General features: G+C 39.0%; 1 protein-coding gene across 6 annotated transcripts in view; it reads right to left on the reverse strand.

The window, feature by feature from the left end:
• Window positions 1-540: 540 nt before the first annotated feature.
• Window positions 541-25714, reverse strand: part of LOC101860887 (probable phospholipid-transporting ATPase IIB) — a 52022-nt gene continuing 26848 nt past the window's right edge. For all 6 annotated transcript variants that reach the window (XM_005096391.3, XM_013081374.2, XM_013081376.2 and 3 more), the window contains 20 exons: window positions 25272-25418; window positions 24176-24256; window positions 23042-23194; window positions 22228-22317; window positions 21533-21603; window positions 20992-21157; window positions 20301-20357; window positions 19625-19873; window positions 18256-18417; window positions 17720-17812; window positions 17154-17237; window positions 15711-15813; window positions 14882-14949; window positions 13945-14133; window positions 13047-13256; window positions 12216-12436; window positions 10886-10994; window positions 10462-10519; window positions 5498-5701; window positions 541-5101 (listed from right to left, as the gene is read on the reverse strand). In XM_005096391.3, coding sequence (XP_005096448.1) covers window positions 4965-5101; window positions 5498-5701; window positions 10462-10519; window positions 10886-10994; window positions 12216-12436; window positions 13047-13256; window positions 13945-14133; window positions 14882-14949; window positions 15711-15813; window positions 17154-17237; window positions 17720-17812; window positions 18256-18417; window positions 19625-19873; window positions 20301-20357; window positions 20992-21157; window positions 21533-21603; window positions 22228-22317; window positions 23042-23194; window positions 24176-24256; window positions 25272-25418 — 2652 coding nt within the window. In that variant the 3' untranslated portion in view covers window positions 541-4964. The remainder of the gene's footprint in view (window positions 5102-5497; window positions 5702-10461; window positions 10520-10885; window positions 10995-12215; window positions 12437-13046; window positions 13257-13944; window positions 14134-14881; window positions 14950-15710; window positions 15814-17153; window positions 17238-17719; window positions 17813-18255; window positions 18418-19624; window positions 19874-20300; window positions 20358-20991; window positions 21158-21532; window positions 21604-22227; window positions 22318-23041; window positions 23195-24175; window positions 24257-25271; window positions 25419-25714) is intronic.

The raw sequence follows: 25714 nt of genomic DNA on the forward strand, positions 1-25714 counted from the left end.
GTCATATAAGTGCCGAAGATTAGAGAGGTTACAAGAGAGTAACAAACACAAAAAAGAAGGGGAAATATAGACGATAGGTGTTCGATAGGAAAGAAGAAGAAAACAACACCAGAGCACCCACCAACTACCCACGGAAGCTGTTCGAGCAGGTTAGATTGTACTTTACACTATAGTATAAGACCACCACACGGTGAGAGTGAGAGGAGATTCTGCAGAATTTTAATGATCTCAGGATCTCTATCTTAGGAGTAACCTTCAGATATTCATACCAGAAACATCATGATAGCCCCATGAAACCAGTTGTCAGACTGGGTTATTTCATATTTAACTCTTGTACTGGTAACACAAATTCGTGTTTCTGCCATGATGACACCCATATCAAACGAATAACAAGAGAGATGACAGAAATAATTAAAACAGGTGTAAGATACCCAAAAAGCACTCTCAAAACACACAAACACTCACACACACACAAATAGCATACCTGTGCATAGCATTACAGGTACTGGTAGTAGTAAGAACCCATTGGAAAACAGTGCAACTGTAGTTCTTTTCATATTTATTCATTGACAAACTGATTCATAGTGGAGCTGCAAGCACAAGACTGAGTTCAGTACAAAAGGCAAGCAATGCATGAGCAGGACATGAATGTAACAGCCATGACCACCAAACACGAGCAAACAAAAATAAGAAAACAGCAATTGAAGGAGCTCAAGAGGAAGCACATGTGCAAAACACAAACCAGATAGTTATATGAATCAGTAACCCGTAAATTTCCCTAAAATAAGAATACAAAATTCAGTGAAAATTTACTGAACAAAACAATCATAAATAGATCATATTGTATAGAGCTAAGTGAGTAAAGAGCGGGTGTGAAACTTAAACTTAATTAACGGGGAGTATGAAAAAACAAAAGACAAGCTCAAAGAAAGCATTAATGAAATTTCTAGTAACTACACTTACAATTTTGATTTGTTTTATTGTAATCATAATCTTGAAAGAAAAAAAAACTTTGACTCAGTTCAACTCCAAATCAAACAGGGCAGAATTATATTGATTTCCCCTAACATTTAATTTTTACATAGGCCTACTGTAACATTTCAAATATTGTCTAAAATTCTTAAACAATGAATAAATCTGCCAAACACCATGAAACTAACAGGAAACTCTGCTTAACCTTTAGTACCTATCATTTTCATATTTCACCATTTTCCCTTGCATCTCTATAAAGGATATAAAAACAGAGCCCAGCAAAAATAAATACTAGAGCAAGTGCATAGACCGACAAAAACAAATAAAACGATTCAACAAAGGGTACTTGGACTTCTCAGATCTCAGGTGCACATAAAGAAATCAAATACAATAACAAAAATGTAAAAAGAAGGTTTAGAAATGGTACATGATGTAATGGCAGCTTTACCTGACTAGGGGTACACAGATTATATCAATCATGTATACAAACCCACCCAGATACTGCTAATAACTGTAAGAAGGAACTCAAAAACACATTTAAATAAACAAATAAAACAGTGAAAGCCAACATTTTCCTAACAATTTTAGCTTTTGAAATTTAACAGGAGTTGTAAGGGTGTATTAACATCAAATGACAGACTTCCCTCCAAAGATTTTCCACCAACAGCCGTCTGCCAAAGAGATGAAATCAAAACCCAACTCAATATAAATCCCTGTTTATTATTTTTTCAGAAGTAACCTTATTTGTGTGCTGCTTCTATATATTCTACTCTTTACAAAGCGTGATTTTCAGCTAACAAAATCCATAAAGTAAATACAGATGGTGGTACAATGAGAAAGACATACAGACCAAGCAAAGCTGATGTTGTATCAAAAAGAGGGGGATTCAGAGTTTGAAAAATGTGTATGGTCAACGTAAAAAGTGCAAGGACATTTTGTTTTTCGAAACACTTAACCAAAAAAAAACACCAATAACAAAAGTGCCCTTTATCATATGAGGGACAAAAAAGCATTAGGAGCACCAGCACAGCAGAATAAAATGAGCTTGTCCGAAAAGCTGCAGACACAAAATTTTGAATTTTCCTCTTCAAACGGAAAAATACAAAGAAAGAAAAATATAAGTAGGAAACATTAAAGTGTCATGTCATTGAGTTGGCTTTCGTTCCAAGATGAAGAGAAGACATGGTGGTCTGGGACAACAGCAAAAAAACTAACATAAAAAAAAGAAGACAGAATAACCACTCTGAGAGCAGTGACAAATCCTTAAGTCAAACCCATATCAACATACATAAAGGGAAATAAAAATTAAGGTAAAAAAATCACATCGACAGAGAAGCAACATTAACTTTGGCTACTTATCTAACTGGGTATGAGAATGGATATAGGTCAACAGAAAAAAACCCATTGTTACCACATCCAGAAACAAGCCTCACAAATACTCCTGTTTTTGTGTGTGTGTGTGTTGTTTTTTAATATAGAAAGACAACCCCTGTGTACAAAACAAGAACTAGTAACAACAATTTACCAGAACAAATATTTCAAGTGGAGTCTTTTCAAACATAGTCATCAACATGATAGTTCTTGTTAGACAACCGTAAAGCATTACAACTTTCTTGGGGTGTTTCAGTCAAACAACAATAGGAGCATAGAGCAGTTATCTTCTGTGCCATGCAGAGGGTGGCTATGCACTGTTTCAATTGTATACTGCAACACTGACAGCACAATAATGGTACATGTCATGTCATAGATCTGGCAGGCATACCAACCACAGAATCAAATGCTCTGAACAGGCATAAGTAACAAGTCACAGGTAAGCCTAAGTGTCCGAAGTCACTGATTCTTTAACCCAAATAATGATTTATATTGAATAATTTTAAAGCACATTTGATTCTTCACAAATTCTTAACAATCAACGACAGTGACTGCAAAGGGGCAACTCCAGAAAAGCTTATATTACAGGAAAAGGAAAAATACCCGCGATTGTCTTCATGTTAGATTTCTCTATGGAATGTCAGATATTTGTTCGCAGGTAGACGGAAGAAACCCGTGGTTGGTCCTTCTCATGTACTCCTGCTTGGTGGTTTCTGTCCGTCTCTACTTTCTCCCAGCACTTAACGACTACCAGTGTGCTGAAGTGCCTCTTCATAACTCAATCAAAAAAATGTGTATTTCAGTTCTTGTTTCGCCATTTCACTGATAGAATTATATATCACATGATCTAGACCCTTATGCTCCACGATTTAACATTTAATAACTGCTCCACGATTTAACATTTAATAACTTTCCTTAGTAACATCAGACTTGGCCACTTAAGCCCACCATCTTTAATGGCCCCCCACCATTCCAAGCACAATGGTACAAGTCATTATGATACAAACAAAAAAGTCAGGCAATTCTATAGTGGTTACTGGTGGTTACCTAAAATAAATAATTAGTAGGAATAATTACAACCAATGTATTTCAATCACAGATGAGATGAATGAAAAGTAATGAAAAAAGACGACAAAAAAGCACATCTTAATTTTGGGCTGTTGAAATTATCACCTGGTACATAATTTGGACGTTTACATTTTGCTTCACAAATAAATGTTTCCAAACCGTCATTTTTATCATTCATAGAATACATTCATTCTAACTCAATAGTAAACACTACCGAAAAACTAGGCAAGTTCAGTTATGACTATTCATAAGTTCTTTAAAAAACTTCATCTGGTCCCCATGACCTTGCAGACAAAAATGGCTGCCTTTGTGGTAGAGCCTGTTGTGGGTTCTCAGTCTCAAGTGTCTGAATTAGCTGAAGTTTCACACCCCACCAAAAACACAACAGGTTATTCTTTCTAGGTTGAGAAAAACAACTTGAAATCAAGAACTTAACTGGGAGGAAATGTCAAGTGTTTAATGAATGATTCTACAACGACCTGCAGTTATAAGTAACTTGTGAGCAACGTCAAATATACTGAAGGTGTATCTTGACAGTCATAGTAACAGAAAAAATGTAACTCATGTCAAGTCAGAGCATTGTAGAATATCCCTGATAAACAAACTGCTGTACTCACCTTATGCAATTTGACCAAAAACCCACTTCTAAAATATCTAACATTTCATAGAATTATACTGTCAAGCACTGAAAACTAATTTCACATACAAACACACACACACAACCATATTTAAATGCAATTCATCCGCATCATTTTATCATAATCTGCAGTCAATATTGGCTTCCCAGTACACTAGGAACAAAAATATCTTACTATCAGAAAAACTGCAGCATCTCTAAAACATATTATGCTATAAAATACTTTCTTTACACACAAACAACAACTGGTATATCACAAAGAAGCAGATCCCGGCTTTGGTTTAGTCTGAATTTTGAGTTCCAAAATCCACTGGACACTGGCAAGGTCAATTTGAAAGTGGAAAACTCACACCCTCTACCCCACCCCCTCTTTTCTATGTCAAGGCACCAGGCTGAGATGAAGACTGCTCCAGAAAGGAAAAGAGAGCTATGAAAAAGACCCTCTGTACGTCAGTTTAATTCATATTTGACCACATCATAGGGGCATACTTTAGCTTTGTTTCCAAATCCAACAATTCTATCCTCCCAAATCTCATCAATGAAAGGTGGCTGGCTAAGAATCAAATGGTTTATGGTTTTGATGTGCATTATTAATAAAGAACCTCAAAATACTTGTCACAAATCTTTACCATAACAATATTAACCTGATGTACGAGTATCAAACACCTCTAGGCAAAAATACACACAGACTCCTCAGGATGTCACTCACTGTTTTCCGGGCGACACATTCTCAGTGGAGAGACGATGAGTTTTTGAACATGAGTAAGACCAACACACATCCATCATTTCATCTGTTTATCTTCAGGCAACAGACTCCATCAGTCACACACAACACACAGTTTTATAAAGTGTCTGGAACAGCTTAACATTATTCTGAATGCCAGGGCAGTCTCAGACACTCAGGAATGAGTTCAACTCATGGCGTCAGTTTCGAGTACACTGGAGGTGAGAATTTCTTCCTCAAGTATTTCAGCACATACAACGGAATGCAGGAGATGGATGTAATCACCAGGACCTTCCAAACAAAATCCCAAGTCCTCAAGAACTGATTATCTGTAAAGACAAATTTGCACATCGTACATCAATAATGAAGTCATGAGACAGTCAGTCCCTGCAAATTAAAGACTGCAAAATATGTTTAAAGGAAAGTTTGGATTTCTATAGTTTAAATGTTTTCTTCGGTGCCTATAAATGGAATACCAGCATACAGTAGGTACTAAATCAGTTCTCTAAACTAGACCATGTTCAAATCTTATACTACTCACTATTTTTTGTGAGCAGATTTTGACACCTGGATTGTAGAGCACAATTTGTTTGGGGTCTCAAACAGAGGATGGCCAATATTTGCCACCTCTAGATCAAAGGTTTGAGAGCCTGGCCACTAATGAACTTCTGACTTATAAAGAGCTTCCACCCTCCCTTCCCCCCTGATACTATGAGCATACTCACCAAAGTAGTCCTTGAGCACAGCCAAGGAGACTATGTAGATGGCGAGTGAGAGGAGCTGGGCTAAGACCATGAGGTAGTGCCACGTGCGCACCGTGAGCCCCACCATGAGCAGCTCCGTCAGGATGAGCGAGGTGAACGTGATGCTCACAACATGGATAAACTCTGCCTCAAACAGAAGCAGCGCCCCGTACATGATTATGCCACCTGCACAGAGAGCAGTAACAATGGATCAAAAGCGTTTTGTGTAAAGAGAAAGATTAGAACTTGGAAACAGAAGGAAAGGTGTAAAAATGACAACCTGACCGGTCCCGTAATGATATTTGTATGGTAGTGGAAGATATATACAGAAGACTTTGTTTAACACGAAGCCATTCACACAAAATTCCTGTTATCACAAAAGAATTTTAAATCCCCAGATTTTTTTTCACTCTCTATTCTATACATTGCAACTTCCTTTAATTCACTTAACTCTTTAAACCCTGAGTTTTTTCCACTGTTTCCCGGAGGTTTTTTTTAACAGTCACCTGAACCTGGTGCACAATGTCTCATTATAAACTCAAAAGTTTGCCTCCAACTTCTAAATAGCGGAAGCAAAGGCTTAGTCACTACTAAAAAACTTGGTCTGGGAATAGTTCCGAAAAACAAGCAAATACTAGCACTAAATAAAACAAAAATGTTGTCTCTAGTATTGGACGCTCCCAGCGTCAGACGGGGATGAAAGAGTTCATCATCAATGCCTTTCACCCCTGGCAGGGTATAGGCCACATACTAGAGACGGGCGGGAAGCGCTTTTTCCTTCCCGAGCGAGAAGACCGAGAAGCTGACCTACTTCTCGCCAGGACCGGTCCCGAGAACGGGAAATATTTCGCGTCTCGTGTCTCGAGAAATACTTCTCATCTCGTGACCAATTTCTCTTCTCGCCCCGCAGTTCGAGCCATTCGTTCAGCGAGAAGGCCGGACGTGGCCGAGATTTCTCTTCTCGCCCCACAGAACGAGCAGCTCGTTTAGCGAGAAGACCGATCGTGGCAGGGATCTAAACTTAGAAACTACGCTTGCCCTGTTGCGCAGGCGCAGGCGGTGAAGGAAGGTAGGGAGACCTAGGCCTAGGCCCTGATCAACTCCCCACTCGCCTCGTCTCGCCAACCTCTCCCCTCCCTTTCAGTTTCACACACAGGACGGCACGGTGATGGGTGGCACTGTCTGCGTTGTCATTTCTCGCCTCTCACTCTCTCACTCTCGTTACTGTTACTCGTTGTGTCAAGCCAACAAGCAATATCACGTCTCGGTACCGAGCAGTAGTTTAGTGCCCGGAAAGTGACGGGAAGGCCGTTACCCGCAAGAAACGGGTACTCGGCTCGCCTCGTGCCCGCCCCTACCACATACAAGCTCCTTCCATTTATCTCTGTCCTGAGCCATCCTTCCAAGCTCGTTCCAAGTGAGCTTCATTTCTCTCATGTCCCTTTCCATGCATCTCCTCCATGTTTCCCGTGGCCTACCCCTGCCTCGTGCTCCTTGTAGGTTCCACTGCAGTGACTGTCTTGTGATGTTTCCGCTGGGCTTTCTTAAGGTGTGTTCCATCCATCGCCACTTTCTTAGTCCTATTTCTACTTCTATATCCTTTTGTCCTGTTCTTTCTCACAACTCTTCATTTCTTATTCTATCCTGCCACTTAATTCTTAGAATACTCCTCATACATCTGTTGACGAAAGTCTGGACTTTATTCAGTACTGTCTTCGTTGTTTTCCAAGTTTCGCAGCCGTAGAGGAGCACAGACTTGATGTTGGAGTTAAAGAGTCGAACCTTGGTGCGCAGTGAAATGTTGCTTGCTTTCCAGACTTTTGATAATTGCTTGAAGGCTGACCTTGCCTTGGCAGTTCTTGCTTTAACATCTGCCTCGGTTCCACCTTTACCATCGATGACATTTCCAAAGTAGGTAAAGGAGTCCACTTTTCCCAGGGGAGTGTCTTTCACTGTCACAGCAGGGCTTGAAACTTTTCCTAGCTTCACTACTTTTGACTTGCCTGGATGTATACGTAGGCCAACACTCCTTGATAGGCTGATGAGTTCCTTGGTCTTTTCTTGCATCTGAGCATGTGTGTGAGAGAGCAGTGCAAGGTCATCTGCGAAGTCTAAGTCGTCCAGCTGCTGCCAAGGGATCCATTGTATTCCATTATGTTTGCCTCTGGTGGCTTCTTTCATGACCCAGTCAATTGCCAGTATGAAGAGAAAAGGTGAGAGCAAGCATCCTTGTCGCACTCCTGTCTGTACCTGGAATAGTTCTGAGAGTTGTCCTTCGTGGAAGACTTGGCAGTTTGTTCCATCATAGGTGGCCTTCACAAGCTTGACGATTTTCTCAGGTATTCCAAAATGCTGCATGAGTTTCCACAGAGCTTCCCTGTCCACGCTGTCAAACGCCTTTTCATAGTCAATGAAGTTGACCACGAGTGGTGAGTTCCATTCAAGCGATTGCTCAACAATGATGCGCAGAGTAGCGATCTGGTCCACACATGATCGGTTTTTGCAGAATCCTGCCTGGTTTCCTCGAAGCTTCTCATCTGTTGCCAGCTTGATTCTCTCCAGGAGTATCCTGTTGAAGACTTTCCCAGGTATGGACAGGAGTGTAATGCCTCTGTAGTTGTTACATTTGCTGAGGTTTCCTTTCTTTGGCAGCTTGATTAGGTGGCCTTCCTTCCAGTCTGATGGTATTTCCTCCTTTTGCCAAACCTTTTCAAATAGAGCATAGAGAATTTCCACAAAACGTATCTTTCTCTGCCTTAAGGGCTTCCGGTGGTATATGGTCGGGACCAGCTGCCTTGTGGGACTTCAGTGTTTTTATAGCAGCTGCAATTTCCTCTCTTGAAGGTGGTTCCGAGACTATTGGGAGGTCATTTCTGGCTGGAAGAATTTCTGGTTGGTTTTCTGGAGGAGGTCTGTTCAATGGTTGATCAAAGTGTTCTCTCCATCGGTTAAGTTGCCCCTCTGGGTTGAAGATAGTCTTTCCCTCTTTGTCTTTCACTGATAGAGTGGGCTTGCTGAATGTACCTGAAAGTGTTCCTATAGTCTGGTGTACAATCCGTAAGTGCCCGTCTGTTGCTGCTTTCTCTGCCTTTTCGGCCAGGCCATTCAGGTAGGTATTCTTGTCCTTCATGATGGAATTCTTTACCTCCCGGTTTACTTCGGTGTACTCTTGTTGTGCAGCGAGTTTCTCAGTTTGGGTACGGCTGTTGTTGACTTGGGCCTTCAGCTCTCTTCTTCTTTTGACTTTGTCTAGATAGTCCTGTGAAATCCATTCATTCCTGGGGCTGTCTTTGGGTCCTAGGGTGCTCTGGCAAGTTGCATTTACTGCCTCTCTTATCTTATCCCAGTGTTCGTTGACTTCACATTCATCCAGGTCTTGAAGGGCTTGAAATCTGTTCTTCAGTTCCAACTTGAACTCATTCTTCTTTACTGGGTCTTTTAGAAGGCTCACTTCATACTTAAGACGATTTCCAGCTGTGACTTCTGCATCTCTTCTCAGTTTTAATTTCATCTTTCCAAGTATCAAATGGTGGTCTGAAGCAACGTCTGCTCCTCGTAAGACTCGGACGTCCTCCAGTGAGCGTTTAAACTTTCAGGAGATGCAAAAGTGGCCAATCTGGTTTTCCGTTGTTCCGTCCGGGGAGACCCAAGTGGCCTTGTGAATCCTTTTATGTGGGAAGATTGTACCTCCAATGACCAAGTTGTTGAATGCACAGAAGTTTTGGAACCTTTCTCCATTGTCATTTGCCTCTCCTAATCCGTGTCTGCCCATGATTTCCTCATTGTGACTATTGTCCGAACCTACCTTTGCATTTAGATCTCAAATGACAATGTTGATGTCCTTACCTGGAAGTTTGTCGATAACGTTCTGCAGGCGGTTGTAGATGTCATCTTTATTTTCCACTTCTGCATCATTGGTTGGAGCATACACTTGTATGATGTTCATGTTAATGACCTTCTTCCTACCATCTCTTACCTTGAGTTCTTTCTTAGTTCCAAATGAGGCCATGATGATCCTTGGACCATGTGCATCCCAGTCCCTGAATGTCTTTTGAGCTGTTTTTGATATGATCATCCCTACTCCTTCTCTGTGTGGTCCATCACTGTCATTTTCTGAATAAATAAAAAGCTCCCCCTCTTTCATTTGCTTCTCTCCAGGCTGGTTCAAGTGGGTCTCGCTGATTCCCAGTATGTGTAGTTGGTATCGGTGCATTTCTTGGAGAACTTGTGCAGTTTTTCCATCCTCATAAAGGGTCGTAACGTTCCACAAGCCGATCCGAAGAGACTTGGACTTGGATGATGGTGGAGGCTTCTGCCCAGCAGCTTCCTTTCGGCTTTCACTGCCTTGCATCATAAACTCTCCATTTAGAGAAGATCCACGATCAGCCAAGCAGACATAATGGTTTTTGCTTGTATGTGTTTCTGTAACAGGTTATTTTTACGAGAGAGGTTGTTAGCCTCATGACTCAACCCCCTACCTGGAGGCAGGATGACTCTGTTTCAGGAGTCACTACCTGGTTCGCCATTTAGTCGCCTCGTACGACACGCTAGCACCAGGTCAGTCCTATTCTTCTCAATGCCGAGACTGCACGACATGATGAAAGAGTTAATAGATAGAAATTCTCAGGTAATGTGAAGTTTGTGTTAACTGGGTTTTACTGTACTCACTTTCATTACATCACCCAGTCATGAACACTCACAGAAATAATCATGATATGTGTTAAAGAGAGTAAAAAGATATGTAACGTCAGAGCTATGCAATTAACTTTCCTTTCCTTCAGCAGGTCAGAAAATGAGTTAGCAAAGACTATTTCCGTAAACAAATATATATAGTGAAACAACAGGGAAAAGACATGGATGGTTTCTCTGGAGTCAGTTTCAGCACTATCCTCAGCTCAACAGTCATCACAAAACTAAACTAAATGAGGGCAAGAGCTAAAGCTCACCTTGATAGAGACTAATCAGGACCCACAGGAAAAAAGTCTTGAAAGACAGAGATCGCCCCTGAAAGCAAAAAAAAATTTTTTTTAATGAAAAACACTACAAAAACATCATACAAATTGCACTGTCAAACAAAGACGAAATCGCTCATCTTGGTTATCTTCAAAGGAGTACTTATTGAAAATTTCGATGATGAAACAGAGCATTAAATATAACTTCTCAATCATTCAAAGCATGACTTTACAATATACAGTAATAGATTCATGCCAGTCGTTTCTCACACTAGCCTGATGAAACCTTGTACTCCATAAGGCCACCTTTTTAAAATCTTGTTACTCTTTACAGTTTACAAATCAACATAAATTGCTGTTCTGTGTCAATGAATTGAAAAAGAGCTCTCAAGCTATTTATTACAGCCTAAATGCTTACTTTGGTTAAATCTTTATACAGCTCCGGGTAAGTGATGGCAATGTCAGCTGACACATCCTTGTCAAGCACCAGAGAGAAGACTGGGAACATGGTGTACACTGTCGCATATCTGAGGAAATCACAGATAACATTTGTGTAAATACCAATTCTTCCCGTAATTATGTCTTGATCACTGTGATTATCATACAATAACAACATGTGGCTCCATAACACTTGTCATAAGACACAGGATTCATGTAGGAATGGCTTCCAAATGTTAGCATGGGAATTATACCAATCTTGGACGAGACCGTGCGGATTCAGACACGGGTACTTGATCTGGGAGTTTGAAGTCGCTCCCCCTGAAGCGAGGGGATACAATATTATGTGTAAATTGTGCCCTCTCGACTCGAGTTCGAGGATCCTGTGTCAGAATCTCCGCATGTTTAATAGGGCGCGAAAAGAATATTCGAGGTAAATAATCAGGGAGTAGAATGCTGCATTTTTAAAGTTCACAATCTGTCTGTCAACCTGCTACCTACAACCCGCACATGAATACCCCAACATACCAGCCACTATACTGTCTTCCCACTTAGCTCCTAGCGGCACTTGTCTTGGCCCGATAGAAAAGGCTAAAACTAACAATGTCACTTTAGCAGAGACTGTGTCTACCATTTCGGAATTTCACGGTGACTGTAAAGATGGTTCCAGCAGGGAACAGGATAGAGGGTGCCCACGTCCCTCATGACTCATTGGAGCAGAGGAAGATAGGACTACACTAACATTACTTAAACGCAATCCCACATCATCACTCATCACCACCATTATTTCTAAAATCATCAAATCATCCCCGCTCTCAGATCAAGGACTTACATCTATAACCCTTGAATCTCTATCTGTAACAGTTACTTGTCATACTAAGTATGCACGTAATACACAATTGGACCCTATCATACGCATTTTTTTCTACTAATCAGATGGCGTCGATCTCATATAAATGGGCAAGGGATTAAAAAAACAACAACACAGGATTCAACAAACATTAAAACAAAACAAAACAAGAAGCTAACTGTGAATGTTTTTTAATCTAAGCACCAAATGCAGATGATATAGTATGAGCAGTTCACCAAAAAAATTTAGGAAATTTATACATAGTTTCTTTTATGAATAAACCCAGGAACAAGAATAAATCTATTTGCTCCGCTTAACTCCAGCACATAAAAGAAAAACACCAGTGATCAAAATCTACTTTGCAAAGCTACAGACCTAAAACTTAGCTCATGGAAAAGGGAGAATTCTGTCCCTAAATAACAAAACAAAAAAAGGCGGAAAAAAAATTTAATTAACCTACCCAACCATCAGGAATCCTGGGAAGAGGGCGATGGAAACAAAGTAGAAAACCGAGCAGAAGACAGCCTGCATTGTTGTGATGATGAGACCACGATGAATGACAAACTGGCTGAGTGAAGCCGAGCGCTTGTAGCTGTTCCGACCATGTACCAGCAACAAACGCCCAATGTGGCTGAACTGGGAGATGGAGAAATCTGCAGCCAATGAGGCCTGTTTGCCTTCCTGGAGAATAATAAAGAAAACGATTTGTTTAAACAAGAAAAAAAAAAAGCAATTAAAAAAATAATAAAACAGCATCTTTATGCACAGATATTGGCTTACAACTTGACTGCCTTTTTGTAATTTTGATTTTAAAACATACTCCTATATTTACTTTTATGTACAAATCATTGGCCATATGACCTTAACACTGTGCATCAGCAGAGGAATTTTAGCAGCATTGGAGGGTTCCCGCTGAACAGCCTATTGTGTTGGGATCACGGGGGGTCAGCTCCCTGTCAGCAAACTTTTGAATATGAAAGCTAGTCCAGCAAGCTTTCTTTGTTAAAAAAAACAACTGATGAGAAGTACACAAGCGTAGGAGATGAAAGGAGGAAATTCTCTGTCGAAAAACGTTTCCAACAATGTCAGTTTCAGCACCTATAGTCCATACTAAACTCATGTTAGGAAATATTGGTTAACTACTGATATACTGCTTTATAGGATTTTGAGTCAAAAGTGTCTGTCAAATTATCAACCCAGGAACAATCTTCCAATAAAAAATGTACAGTATGATCCATTTTCAATTTTTGAAGTATCCGTACATGAAAAAGGAAAGGATTCACCAACAAACCTTTCCCACAATACCAATCCCAGCATCAGCAGCCTGAATCATACTGACGTCATTGCCCCCATCTCCCACGGCACTCGTTCTCTTGCCCGTGTGAGTCTGGAGCAACTTGACAATGTCCGCCTTCTGTGTAGGGGAGCAGCGGCACACGACGACAGCTGGGCACTGGCACGCCAACTCCACAAACTCGTGCTCATAAAACTTGAGGCAAACCTACCAGACAAACAGAAAAACCTTTAAGAAATGTGCATACTTTCATTCTTTCAAAAAAGTAGGATTCTCTGCTTTTAGTGGTAAGATCAAGAAATACACACCACAAAAATTGTTTTTTAAAATGTCAGATTAGCAGCTGAGAAAAGCTAGCAGAGGTCTCTAAAAACAGCAAATTACTATTTTCATTAACATAAGCGTGATATCATCAAAGATATGTTGAGGAAAGGAAAGGATAACATTTGTGAAAGGAAAACAAGCACAAATGACAAGGTCCATCAATGTGACTAGGTTATGAAATAGCAAGTATTTATGATGAGTGTATACATGCATTGATGTGCACCGGTAACAGAAACACAGGATGAAAAGTAACAAGACTTACAAATGATTTAAACCAATACATTTTTTTTCCAAAAAAAAAGGAATAACTTTTCATGTTGTTGTTTGCTTTCAAATCCCTTTAGCTGCAAGCATTTCGCTCTTGGCAGAGCAATTCCTCCATCAAGTAACCACATGTCCTTGTCATCTGGTCAACGCCAGGACTTTTCACATAACTCATTCTAAAATTTCATCAACCCAACTTGGCCATGCTTAGTTTTTTAGTTTTAGTAGAGTTTTTTACAGCGCTCGCAACTTCATAAGGTCATAAACAAACATTTCAAATAAAACACCAGTGTGCAGCACTCTCTACCTGTAAGGAGTCACCACTGATGATGAGAGCCGCCTCGTTCTTCCTCCTCAGGGAGTTAAGCTCCAAATGAGCTTCACTACGGTCGTTGACCGATTGAAATACATAAATGTCCTGGAGTCGTGACACCATCTTCGAGCTTTTTGCAATGCAAATTGCAGTCTCCAGCTTGTCCCCTGTCAACATCCACACCTGAAGGAGGAAGACACGTGAAGGCGAAATAGATCAAGACATGAAATAAATGAAGCAAAATGGTAGGAAAAGAAAGCCAGTGAACCGAATACTTACATTACTCTTCTGACCTAACAAGTCATCTGAGCTCTTGTCCTTCCAATACGACCAGCATACAAAATGCCAAACTCAAATCGTGATTTTAAGATACAAAATATTTTTGCTGTATTCATGTCAAAAAGCTCAAGAGTTACAACTTTAAAAGGTACAACAGATCAGATACATAACTTGGCCACTAGAATGAAAAAGTAAACCTCAGTCAACATTTTCACTTTAAAAAAACAGATTGAATTTAGTTTTCTCAAAAAGGAAACTTTTTTTAAAAAGGTTGGAAATTGCATCAAAAGAATGCGGGATTAAACCATGACTGCTATGAAAATTGAAAACAATTTCCAATAGTGCTAAAAAAGCAACTAGGGAAAGTCTTTTTATAGATTAAATATTTGTCACCAGTATGACAATGTTAGCAGTTAGCCTGTACAATTCCCCAATTTTTCACAGTTAGACCACTGTAGTCAGCAATGCTGTATGCCTCCCTGTCTGATGCATCAAAATCACAAAATAAAATAAAATAAATAAACAAAATTGTTGGCCAAGGGACCATTTTAAAGTTATGTAGACCTTTGATCCAAGGGGATACATGACTGATCCAAGGGGATACATGACAACAGATAATCACCACAAATCTTTATCAGAAAAAAATCCCTACCCTAATTCCAGCATTTCGAAGCATCTCCAGTGTGGGTCTGACTCCTTCCTGTAGCTTATCCTCAACACCTGAAAAAATTACAAGAATGGAAACAGAAGTGCTATGATAGTCCAGCCCATTTCTCCAAGCTGGAGGGTATCTGTTCACGGTGGACATTATAACATATAATGATTGGGATGATCCTGGTTCAAATCCCTTACAGAATGTTCTTGTACTGAGCATTGCACTACCATTCACGTAAGAAGAAAAAGGACTGAGCTTGTTAAAAGAGAGTTGAAAAAAAACAACCTGGTCCTAAACCTTTTCTACAAATATTCTTTTTTCAACCACTACAGGATCATCATAGTTCAACAGGGTGCTGTTTAGATTTTGTTGGCATGTAAAGGGCTGGTTCAAAGCCAACTGCAAAAGAGGGGATATGCTCAAAGATGCGCATTGATTTAATTTCAAGACTATTGATCAAATTCAGTTTTTTCAAGACAAAACCTGTTTTTCTTAACCCTTCACCTCGTAAAAGTCTTTAAAAAATGAACTTTTATTACATGGAAGGCTATACCACCTTTGTACGCAGCCAATTTTTTCATCCATTTTTTTTTCAGCATCTTGAACTAACCAATAACTCTACTCCTATTTGAACAAAACAAACACCAAACTGAATAAAAATTAATGATCCAGGCAATAAACAACAATCTGATTATAAATAAGACAGATTTGCTGGAGTTAAGGATTTTAGTCATGACTGTAAAAAATTGAATGATGTTGTCCACCAGCTGAACTGGTGCACCGTTTAGTAAAAGTTATGAACTATTAAGCAAAAGCAAAAAGTTACCTGTAAGACAGAGAAGCTCCATATCACGTTCCAAGCCCTCAACTACAGCCTGCATTTTGCTGTTTCTCTCTTGAATGCTCATCTTTGCCTGGTGGTAACGGGACTGAGACAGAAACAAACAAAATGAATTTAATTCAAGTCTTCCAGTGGGACAGGATAAAAAAATTAAATAGTGAATAAATGATAACAGCCAGAACTGAAGCCTTATCCTAATCCTATTCTTTTTAAAAGTACCATTATATTTTTCTGCCAGCCCAAACAGCAGGAAGGTTTCCACAACAGGTCTTCCACACCAAAAAACAATTCCTATCAAAAAGTTCAGCTGTGAGCTTTCATACCCTAAGGTATTGAATAAGCCCCCCCCCCCCCCATTAATTTTCAGGGTTTTCTTGCCCCCCCCCCCCCCCCCCACCTATTCCATACCCCCTGTTTATTATTTTCCAGCTTGCCACGACCGACGATCATGTGAAACATATCTAGAATTTAGATATCTGAATGAAACTTCTTTTTTTTTTGGTGTAAATGACAAATTACCCTCAGTATTAGTACCGGTACCAGGTTGGCTACCTCAATTTTCTGTGCATTTTAAAAAGTTTTGTACATTGGTTCATATTTTTTAATGAAACCGGTTTATTCCTAAAGGAAAAATGTTGTCACAGTAACTTGCTAAAATCACTAAAATTTCACGATCTCTTGTTCTTTTTATTGTAGGAGAAATAAAACAGATTTGTTCCCACTAGTACAGGGGTATGAGGTTGAATGTGCCCCCCCCCCCCCTTTATTCCAACTCCCTGTTTATTAATTTTAAACCACTTGTCCAACCCCTCCCCTCCCGTTTATTCTTAACCATCCCCAACTTTTATTCCTTCGATACCTTAGAGTAGTATTTCAGCATAATGACAAGACCATGCTGGGTCATAATCTTAATGTATTGGTATTTCTTAAAACTCAGTTGTGCCTGTTTTCCACATCTACATAGTCCAAAGAAGAAGAAGTGGTGAAAATCTGGGACAGACAGGTGGAAAAATAATAGAAATGAGAGCATAGATATGTTGGAAATTAGCCATAACACAGTTTTGAGAAAAAGGATGTACACATAAAAACTTAGCACATTAGTATCTTTTGAAACAAAAACACAAAGAAAATGAGAAATGAATTGAATTTGGACGCAACTTTCAACCAGGGAGAAAACAGTAAAGGAGGTAATTTTGACTCAAACTGGATCAAACTCGAAAGCAACTTTAATCAGTTATTCTGGGCTCCACTGCTTAGAGAGCGGCTGCAAAAATTTAAACATTTAATAATTATAGGTTTCGTCTGAAAAAAAAGCATCTTCCACTCACATATCCTCACACACTTGAACATTAACCAAATACACTTCCAAAGAACAAAAGTTTTTTGCAACAAGATTCCCATTCAATCCTGTGTTTCACTGCTACTCACATCAAACTCTTGATACTGTTCCTCAGAGAGAACTTTCTTTGCCACCACCAGAGTTCTCAGGCCCTCTCGAGCCATGTTACCGCACTGGGAAGACGGAAATAAAACAATATTTTAAAGAGTCAGTGATAAAATGTAACGTTCAGACCAACCAGTAAATTTATCTGCCCTTTTAAAACTAAATTGCTGAAAATTTATGAAATTTCAAAAAAGCTATTTTTAAAAGCTCTTCAATTTTCAAACTTTAATTCAACTTAAGAATTCCTTTTACCCCATTCGCAATCAATATTATTTAAAATCTCACACAAATTTCGATACTAAATCTACAGTACACATTTAGCACACATGATTAAACGTGTGATTAACACAGAAGTTTTACGGACATCCTGGTTGTTGCAGGTATACTGCTTTATTTTTACTATCTTGATAGCAGTTATTTACAACAGTCTTTTTCCCTTCACAAAGTCTTGACTTCAATACTCTTGCCAAGTTATCATAAGGCCATATCTAAGAATATAAAATAAGTATAATTAAAACTTTGGGCGTAAAAATTACAAAGTTCAGCTTACCTCTTCTTCTAACCAATCATTGTACTGTACAATAGACTGCATAACGACATCAGCTCCTTTCAGGTAGAATGTGATCTCCCCAGACTCTTTGTCCTGAGAAAAAACATTTTGACAGTCATTTAGTACCTACAGAGTCAGTACACATATCTTTATGCATTTAGAATCATACTTCCACAAACTGACTAGGCATAGTTTTGTCAAAGATCTCATTTCCACTACTGAGAGTAAGACTGCCATACATCACTTTTCAAAATGGTGAATAGCACAGTCTTACACTAAGCAGTCAATTTGTTCTAATCAGGTAAAAGTGACATTGAATATAACTATCATAAAAATTCCTTTCAAACAGACAATACAGTGACATTTAATATTATGCTGAAGTGATGGAATACACTAGGAAAAGGATGAGCCCAGGCAAAATCACTTTTACGCTGTTGGACATCAAGGGCAGTCAGAAATGAAAGCATTGCCCGATGGAAGAGAGAGTTTGTGCTTACAAACTACTCAATGAGCCATTAAAAAACCAAAGAACAAACCTTCAAAATGATGCCCATCCTCTTGGACTCGGAAGTGAACGGGAAGATTTGCAAAATGCTGTAGGATGCTAAGGCACCAGTGGGGGTTCTCAGTGTGATGGAATTGAGGTCACGCTTCACTAAAGTCAAGTTGACACTTTCTGACCATGTCACGAGGGCAATCTGCACAAGAGATTAGAAGAGACAGCAGTTATTCAACCTGAAAACAATCCGATGAAGTAAATTAACAGTATCCATTGTCACGAACAATAATAATTTTTAAAAAAGTAGTCACTTCTATAGAGCCCACTCCCTTGCGGCTCTAGGTGTTCCGCAATAAAATAACACGTCCTAAGCTTACACAATGCATAGCATTCTATTCATTATGCAACAATCATTTCAAATACATATATGCATTCATAATATACCAAGTTCTCACAAAAGAACACATACACAAAAACTGTGGCCGCTGATCATTCTTGTTAATAGATAAAGAATTAAACTGAAAACTAGCTAAAAATAGCCGTAGGCCTTAAATAGAATAGAATCGAACAACAGAAGTCATGGTACATGGGAACATGGCACACTATCATAGGCATAGCATGCAAAAAACCCAACAGATGAGCATATTATTTCCAAGCTTGTAACAGACATTGTTCTGACACTGCTATAGCCTGTCATTATTGTACCCGTGGCTAACTTGGGTCTAGGCACACTAGAAAAATCAGGAGGCAAGAAATGCACAGAAATTATCAAAGTTTTAAGCCTGTAATAATTGGAGTTCATACATAAACTATGCTCTGAAAAAGAATCTTTTCATATCAAATAATGGTTTACGCCATACTGTCAGACCTGTTTTAATGACTGACTACCTGTCCATGACAAGCACCTGTACTAATAACCACTCCCCACTTTCCCTCTTTTCTACATCATAATGACACTGTTCAAGAAGGTCATATGTCTAAAGTGACCTGTCTTCTTCTAAACAATGGGTGGTCATCTTGGACAAGTTTGACTGAATTTTCTCTTGTTCTGCATCACCTCATAACTATGCCCTGAGAAAGCATCTTTCTACAACGTCAAGAAAAAGCATCTTTTCCAGCAGAATATTGCCTTCAGCATATTTCATCAGGAATCTCTACAAATGTACTAGCCCCAACATTTTTTTCAGGAGAGAAAAAACAAAACAGTTTCATTCTTATAACAAGTATACCAATTTAACAGTTATGTATTTTTCTTAAATTAATTTTTTCAACATTTAGATTTTTAATTCCAACAAAACATTTCTTGAGCATGTGCAACTGGAAATCGCTAATTAAAATTCTTTTCTTGGTTGTAGTACATTTGAAAAGCTGGCCGACCATTTACTCTTGTACTACATGTACATTACCTCATCTGGACTGGAGGCCTGGTAGGAGACCCTCTGCTTGAGTTGCTGGTCTGCCTCAGTGTCGTCACTTTTCACATCACCGTTGCTCGACTCCTCGTACACAGGAGTCACATTGTGGCACAGAGCAATGGCACGCACCGCTTCCACAACACGCGTCAGCACACTGCGGCGCACAGGTCCAGAGCTACGCACTGGTGTGGCATTTGTGGTGCTTGGGGTGGAATATGATGTCTTGAGGTGGGATACAACCTAGGGAAGAAAAGGATTTTTAGAAATTTTCGCAACACACACCCTTGGACATTGTCAGGAACTAACATCATAACTAAAGGCAGGTTTTAACTTGATGAATCTTTCATGACAATTACTTAATCCATCATACAGTGTGACCGATTCATCGAAAAGCTACAATATTTTCATATGCCATAAAGACAGCCAGGAACACATCCAAAGCAGATATTACAAGAAAAACAAAAATGTCACTCCCAGAGAACAGACAAATCTAACCCACTTAGAATAACTTGTCAGCCTGAAAATGGTTCAACATGATGAATAAACTATCTACTCAGTACCCTTGCAACTGTGAGGCTGTTACAATGAAAAAAAAAAAGAACCTTCTAGGCTTCACATGAAAGGTTATACTACAAATCATTATTCTGTAAGTGCTATGTCTCCTCACCTCATCCATTGTCTCCGGGGTGAAAGAAACAGTGCCCAAGTGGAGTCGTTTGAACACCTAGGAGAGAAAAAAACAAAAAAACCACCTTATGTGTGAGCGATTTACATCTGTATTTTGCAGATATGTTTGTATCTTAAAAAGAAGTAACTGCCCCCCCCCCCCCCCCCCCGCCAAAAAAAACAACAAACCCCAACCCAATTAAAACCCAGATAAAACATTCAGAAGTCATACACTTTCAAAAAGTTAGATAAGAAAACAGCTTGTTAAGGATTTTCTCATATTTCCTCGTTTCCATTATGGACGAAAGAATAACACATGATATTCCCAACAATTCTGTACAGAAAAAAGATCCACAAACACATTCTCCAAGCCACAAACAATACTGAGAGTCATATTCATAGTTATTCAAAAGGGTCAAAAGTTACCAATTATAGTCTTATCTTATTCAAAAGAAAACAGCTATATCTTCAATAAGCGGTAGGATTATATAAAATCAGCAGAAATCAGAAAATTCAGGCTGAAATTTGCAAAGGAACACTTAAGGAAAACTATGTACCTCATTCCAACAGTAGATGTTAAAAACAGCTGAATAAATAAGCCCCCCCCCCCCCCCCCCCCCGAAATGCCACCTTTACCCCTTTTCCTGTTAGTAAGAATGACCAGCCACCCCAGGTAAATTCTGGACACTAACCATTTCATTTTGAGTGAGTGTGCCAGTTTTGTCGCTAAGTAGGTATGTGATTCGGCCCAACTCCTCTGGGATGGTGGTGCTGCGTGCTGTAGTGCCTGGGATAGTTTTGTCTCGTTGGATCACCCAAGAATAGAAAGCTTTGCCCATGTCCAGGTTCATACGCAGACTGAAAATCAAAGGAGGAAAATCAATCTTCATATTTTACTTTTTTTTAAAATAATCAAATTAAATAGAACAGCCCTGAAGGGTAAAACAACAAACCAGAATAAGTAGAGTTACAGCATTTTATGACATTTATCATAGAGTAACAATGCACTCATATGAAGCCAACTTTGAACCTGTAATGATTAATTTCAGAAAATGGAGGCAAATACAATCTCCGGGAATAGCAAGTTCACACTGGAACGATTTAAAAAAAAGAGAACTGTCATTAATAGTCACCTAGCTTTCACAATACACAAATATTTTTCTACACACATTGTTCTTGTGCCAGTTAAATTGTGTTCATTGACCAAAAAAACAAGCTGTCAGAAACTCTTACCTGATGGGGATAATGTATGAGAAGAGAAGCACAAAGCGGAAAAAGTATCTGTACCATGGTCCTCCAAAGCCCTATCACACAGGAAAAAAAAGAACAATATCATATATCAAATCATGTCTGCACTTTCGAGTGACAGGGAAAAACTAAAGTACATTAGATGCAAAAAAATGACCTGGTTCCCTTAAATAAAGCAAAAATAAGCAAAAACCTTTCATCCATTACCTAAACCTGAGTTCATCGTTCAAGACTCATCCTTGAGGCTGTGCAAGCTCAAACTATTTCTTTTTCTTCCTTAAAATTTTCAAAAACTTCGTAATTATTAAAAGAAGCAAGATTCATATCCATAAATAACTAGCCCATTCCTTTTGAACAGAGAATAATTTGCAGCAAATTTGGGGTTGTACATTTTATTGAGCACTAATCCAAAAAGTTTCAATTTGAGCAAATTGGAATTAATATAACTTTCAGGTCCATTTCTGTACATCTTGCATAAAGCCAAAACAGTACCAATGCACAAACTATGAACTTAAATTTTTTACACACCATGACAAAGTTGCGAAGAAGGCACGCCTTTTCATTAGGTTGAACTTGTAGGCTCACACATTCTGCATTTGGACTTTTCCACACAGAGAACATTTTTAAAGCAAAAGACATATTCCCGAAATAAGATTTGAGTATTCAAACATACTTCTTACCTTGAGGGTAACCATGACAAGCGACAAGACGAGAACAGCAAAGAAAAGCAGCTTGGTCAGTGTGTTGATCTCCAGGTCCAGTAGACCAATCTGGACAAAAAAAGGGAAAACAAGTCTGTAGTAAGAGCTTTTTCTGAGCAATCGCAAGGCATGGTGCCATATGGTATTGTAAAGTCAAAGACTTTATACTACAAATTGGTTTATTCTCAAGAAACATAAATAAATTTTTAAGCACCCTTGGCAATCTATAAGCTGTAATATAGACATGACAACAGGTGCTGATCAAAACTTTTCATTTAATTTCTCACAAAAAATTCTTATAGGACAATATCTGCTTTTACATTTGTACACAAGACACATCCCTTCATAAGAATAGTATCCACAGCGTGATAAAGTTGTCGCCACCACCTCTCTGGAGGATTTTTTTCAGTATCTCAACTATTGTCGAGAACCATCATGCTGAAAACAATCATTAGTATAGAGTGGTCCTGAGATGACACAGTGCTGTGTGCCACTGAATAAAAAGTAATGACACTGCATGGCACTGAATTATATTTAATGTTTATAAGAGACGACAAAGAAACATTGAAGGAGCCCTGAGAAACTACATCATCTCAATTGAAAGAGCTGCACAGTTAGTCTACTATACAAAAACCATCTCCCCATCACACTCAACAGCAACAGAGGATGAATCCGTGTAAGTTAAAAGGAAAAGTAACATATCAGAATAAGAAACGAATCATTCTCTGTTTTGAAAACACAAAGACACCAATGTCACAGCTGCCCAATAAGAAGACAAGAGTTGACCACTCACTTTGCTCTTGGGCTGCGAGGTGTTCATGACACTGCGTGTCTCCGAGCCTGTGTAGATGACCACGCCCAGAGCGGTGCCAGAAGCCACCACTGTGTTGGCCCAAAGTGTGTTCTCGATGCTCAGGGAGTCCTCATGTTCACTTCCAGTGTCCGACTGAGGACAAGAGGTAGAAAATGGAGCACAATGTCAGAGATTTAGCAGATGCTGGTCACAGAGTGTGCACATAATATGTCATTGAAAGTTTAGAGGTTTAATAGCCTTTCCAGACCGAAAGACTAGAACTCAGACAGCGACGACATTAGAAAAAAATCGAGGAGCGTGAACGACTTCATCCGTAAGGGATTAACATGCTTACTAGTTTAATGTTATTTTGTTTACGGGGGCACTTAGTTTGGACCCTTTGGGAGTGAAAAGGAAGGTCCCATTTCTTAAATAACCTTTGTGCTGAAAGGGTCAGTACATTCATGGGTCACAACGAAATGGAATCAAGCGCTCGTCAATTTTTGGGCATGAGGAGTTATTTATATCACCTGAAAGCTGATTCATTTGTCTTGCTTCCAATGAAATAAATATCAGTTTATCAAGGACAGAACTCAAGATATTCGAGATTGAAGGAGGTGAGGTCGCCTGGTTTCAGTGGTGAAATTAGCGAGCAAATGGCTGCTAAAGCTTGGTAACTCCAATAGCTAAAATGTCTTTGAAAACTGAAAAATGACAAATTTTGTGCCTTTAATGAATGTTTTCCAGTAAAATTCACATGGAAATGTATTTTTATATGGATGTAAAACAGGTTAAGCCAAAAAATAAAAATTCGATAAAAATTTCCAAACTGGCGGAAAAATGTCTATTTCTCTGATTTTATTTTGACGAGCGCCTGGTTTCACCACGCTGCCTCACAGAAGATATCATACAAAACCTACAAAACTTATAAATTTACCCTTCTTTTGTGCAAATTCCAAATCTTTGTGGTTTCTCTTAAAGGCAGTAAACACAGCTTTTATCTTGTACCTCTTGTTTCAAGCACTCAAAAATTAACTTCTTTGTGCACTAACATTTTTGCAGGACATGTAGAAGTTATATGTTCACAAAAACACACAAGATTTTTTTAAAACTTCCAACAAACAGATATCTCACTCGTGTGAATGTCCCAACAAAGCTGTGAATGTCTTTCTGGGGTTTTTCAGCATAAACATTGGCTGTGATGTCTAGGATATCCTGAAAGAGTCAGAAACATCTAGTAAGAGACCAGTCAAATGAGATAAGAAATACTTTATTCATTTTTTATTGAAAAAAACCCCAACAAAAGAGGCTGTGTCTTTTCAACAGCTTTCGTAAATACAAAATAGAAATACATATGACCCTATCAACACAATCACACTTATAAACACTCATGTCTCCAGCACTTGAGCACACTAAAATACTAAAAATCATCCAACCTCTCTTTTTCTCACACCAACTAAAAACACTGTAAATCTACCAATATACATTGGTAAATTGACACTACAAGAGAAGCTGTATGGGCTGACAGATGAACTGAGCAGGATACCCCAGTATATGATAGATATCGGACTTTAATTGAGATGCGATTGAAAAGAAGAATAAACACTGGTCATTAACAGGAAATCAGAAAAAGAATATGCCTTATCAATAGAAACTAGCACACACAAAAAAAACCCCAAGAAAGAGCAAACCACTAATAATACTGAAGACTGGCTGTGACAGATATACTTTAATGTTTATTGTTCTTAACTGAGACCAAGTCTTTTGGTTAGTTTTACTTTTAGTAAGAGTTTTACGCCATTTGCAACACAATAATGTCATAAAAGTGCCAAAGATTAGAGGTGTTACAAGAGAGTAACGAACACAAAAAAGGAGGAGAGATCAGGATGATAAGTATTTGATCGGAAAGAAGGAGCAAACCATACCAGAGCACCCACCAATCACCCACAGCCTTTTGGTTAGGCAACTCATTCATACGAATGAAGAAACTAAAAACTTGTTTCACACAAGATTATTAGATTTTAAAAAATATTCAGCTGTGTAAATCAAAATTAATTTCCCTGTAAAACAAAGACAACCACAAAATGCAAATAACCTGATCAATGTCAAGGCAGATTTGTCATATATTACAACTTAGACTGTTATCTAAATATTTCGTTCACAGCTTGCAAAAGATCAATACTGCACATCTGGTGTACACAGCTACAGAGCATGTCAAAGAATTACTGACCACATTAGAAGGGAGTCTATGTGTGTCTTGCACAGCCAGACGTAATTTCCAGTCTGTCTCTCCATCCAGCTGGTCAGTACGGATGAAACACCCTCCGTCCTTCTCTGATGTTCTCAGCAAAACCATATCTGCAGGCACTCTTTGGTTCTACAGAAGGAAAACAAATCATATTGCTGTTGCTTGGAGTTTAAAAAGAACACACTGAGACAATAATGAAAGTTTTGTTGGGGAATGGAAAAAGGTAACTTATGCTGAAAGAATTTATTTTAAAAAAATTATAGTAGAGGGTTTTACAGCGCTCGCAACTGCATAAGGTCATATGAGCGCCAAGGGGTGGGTGTCAACAGAGAAGTCTTTACAGGGAATCAGACTTACACTGCTCACCTCTCTAGCTTCAACAGCACAAGGTCTGCTTCAACTATCAAGGCACCCCGGAAATAGCA

Source organism: Aplysia californica, unplaced genomic scaffold (assembly GCF_000002075.1).
Source record: "Aplysia californica isolate F4 #8 unplaced genomic scaffold, AplCal3.0 scaffold00128, whole genome shotgun sequence".
In the NCBI taxonomy this organism is placed as follows: domain Eukaryota; kingdom Metazoa; phylum Mollusca; class Gastropoda; order Aplysiida; family Aplysiidae; genus Aplysia; species Aplysia californica.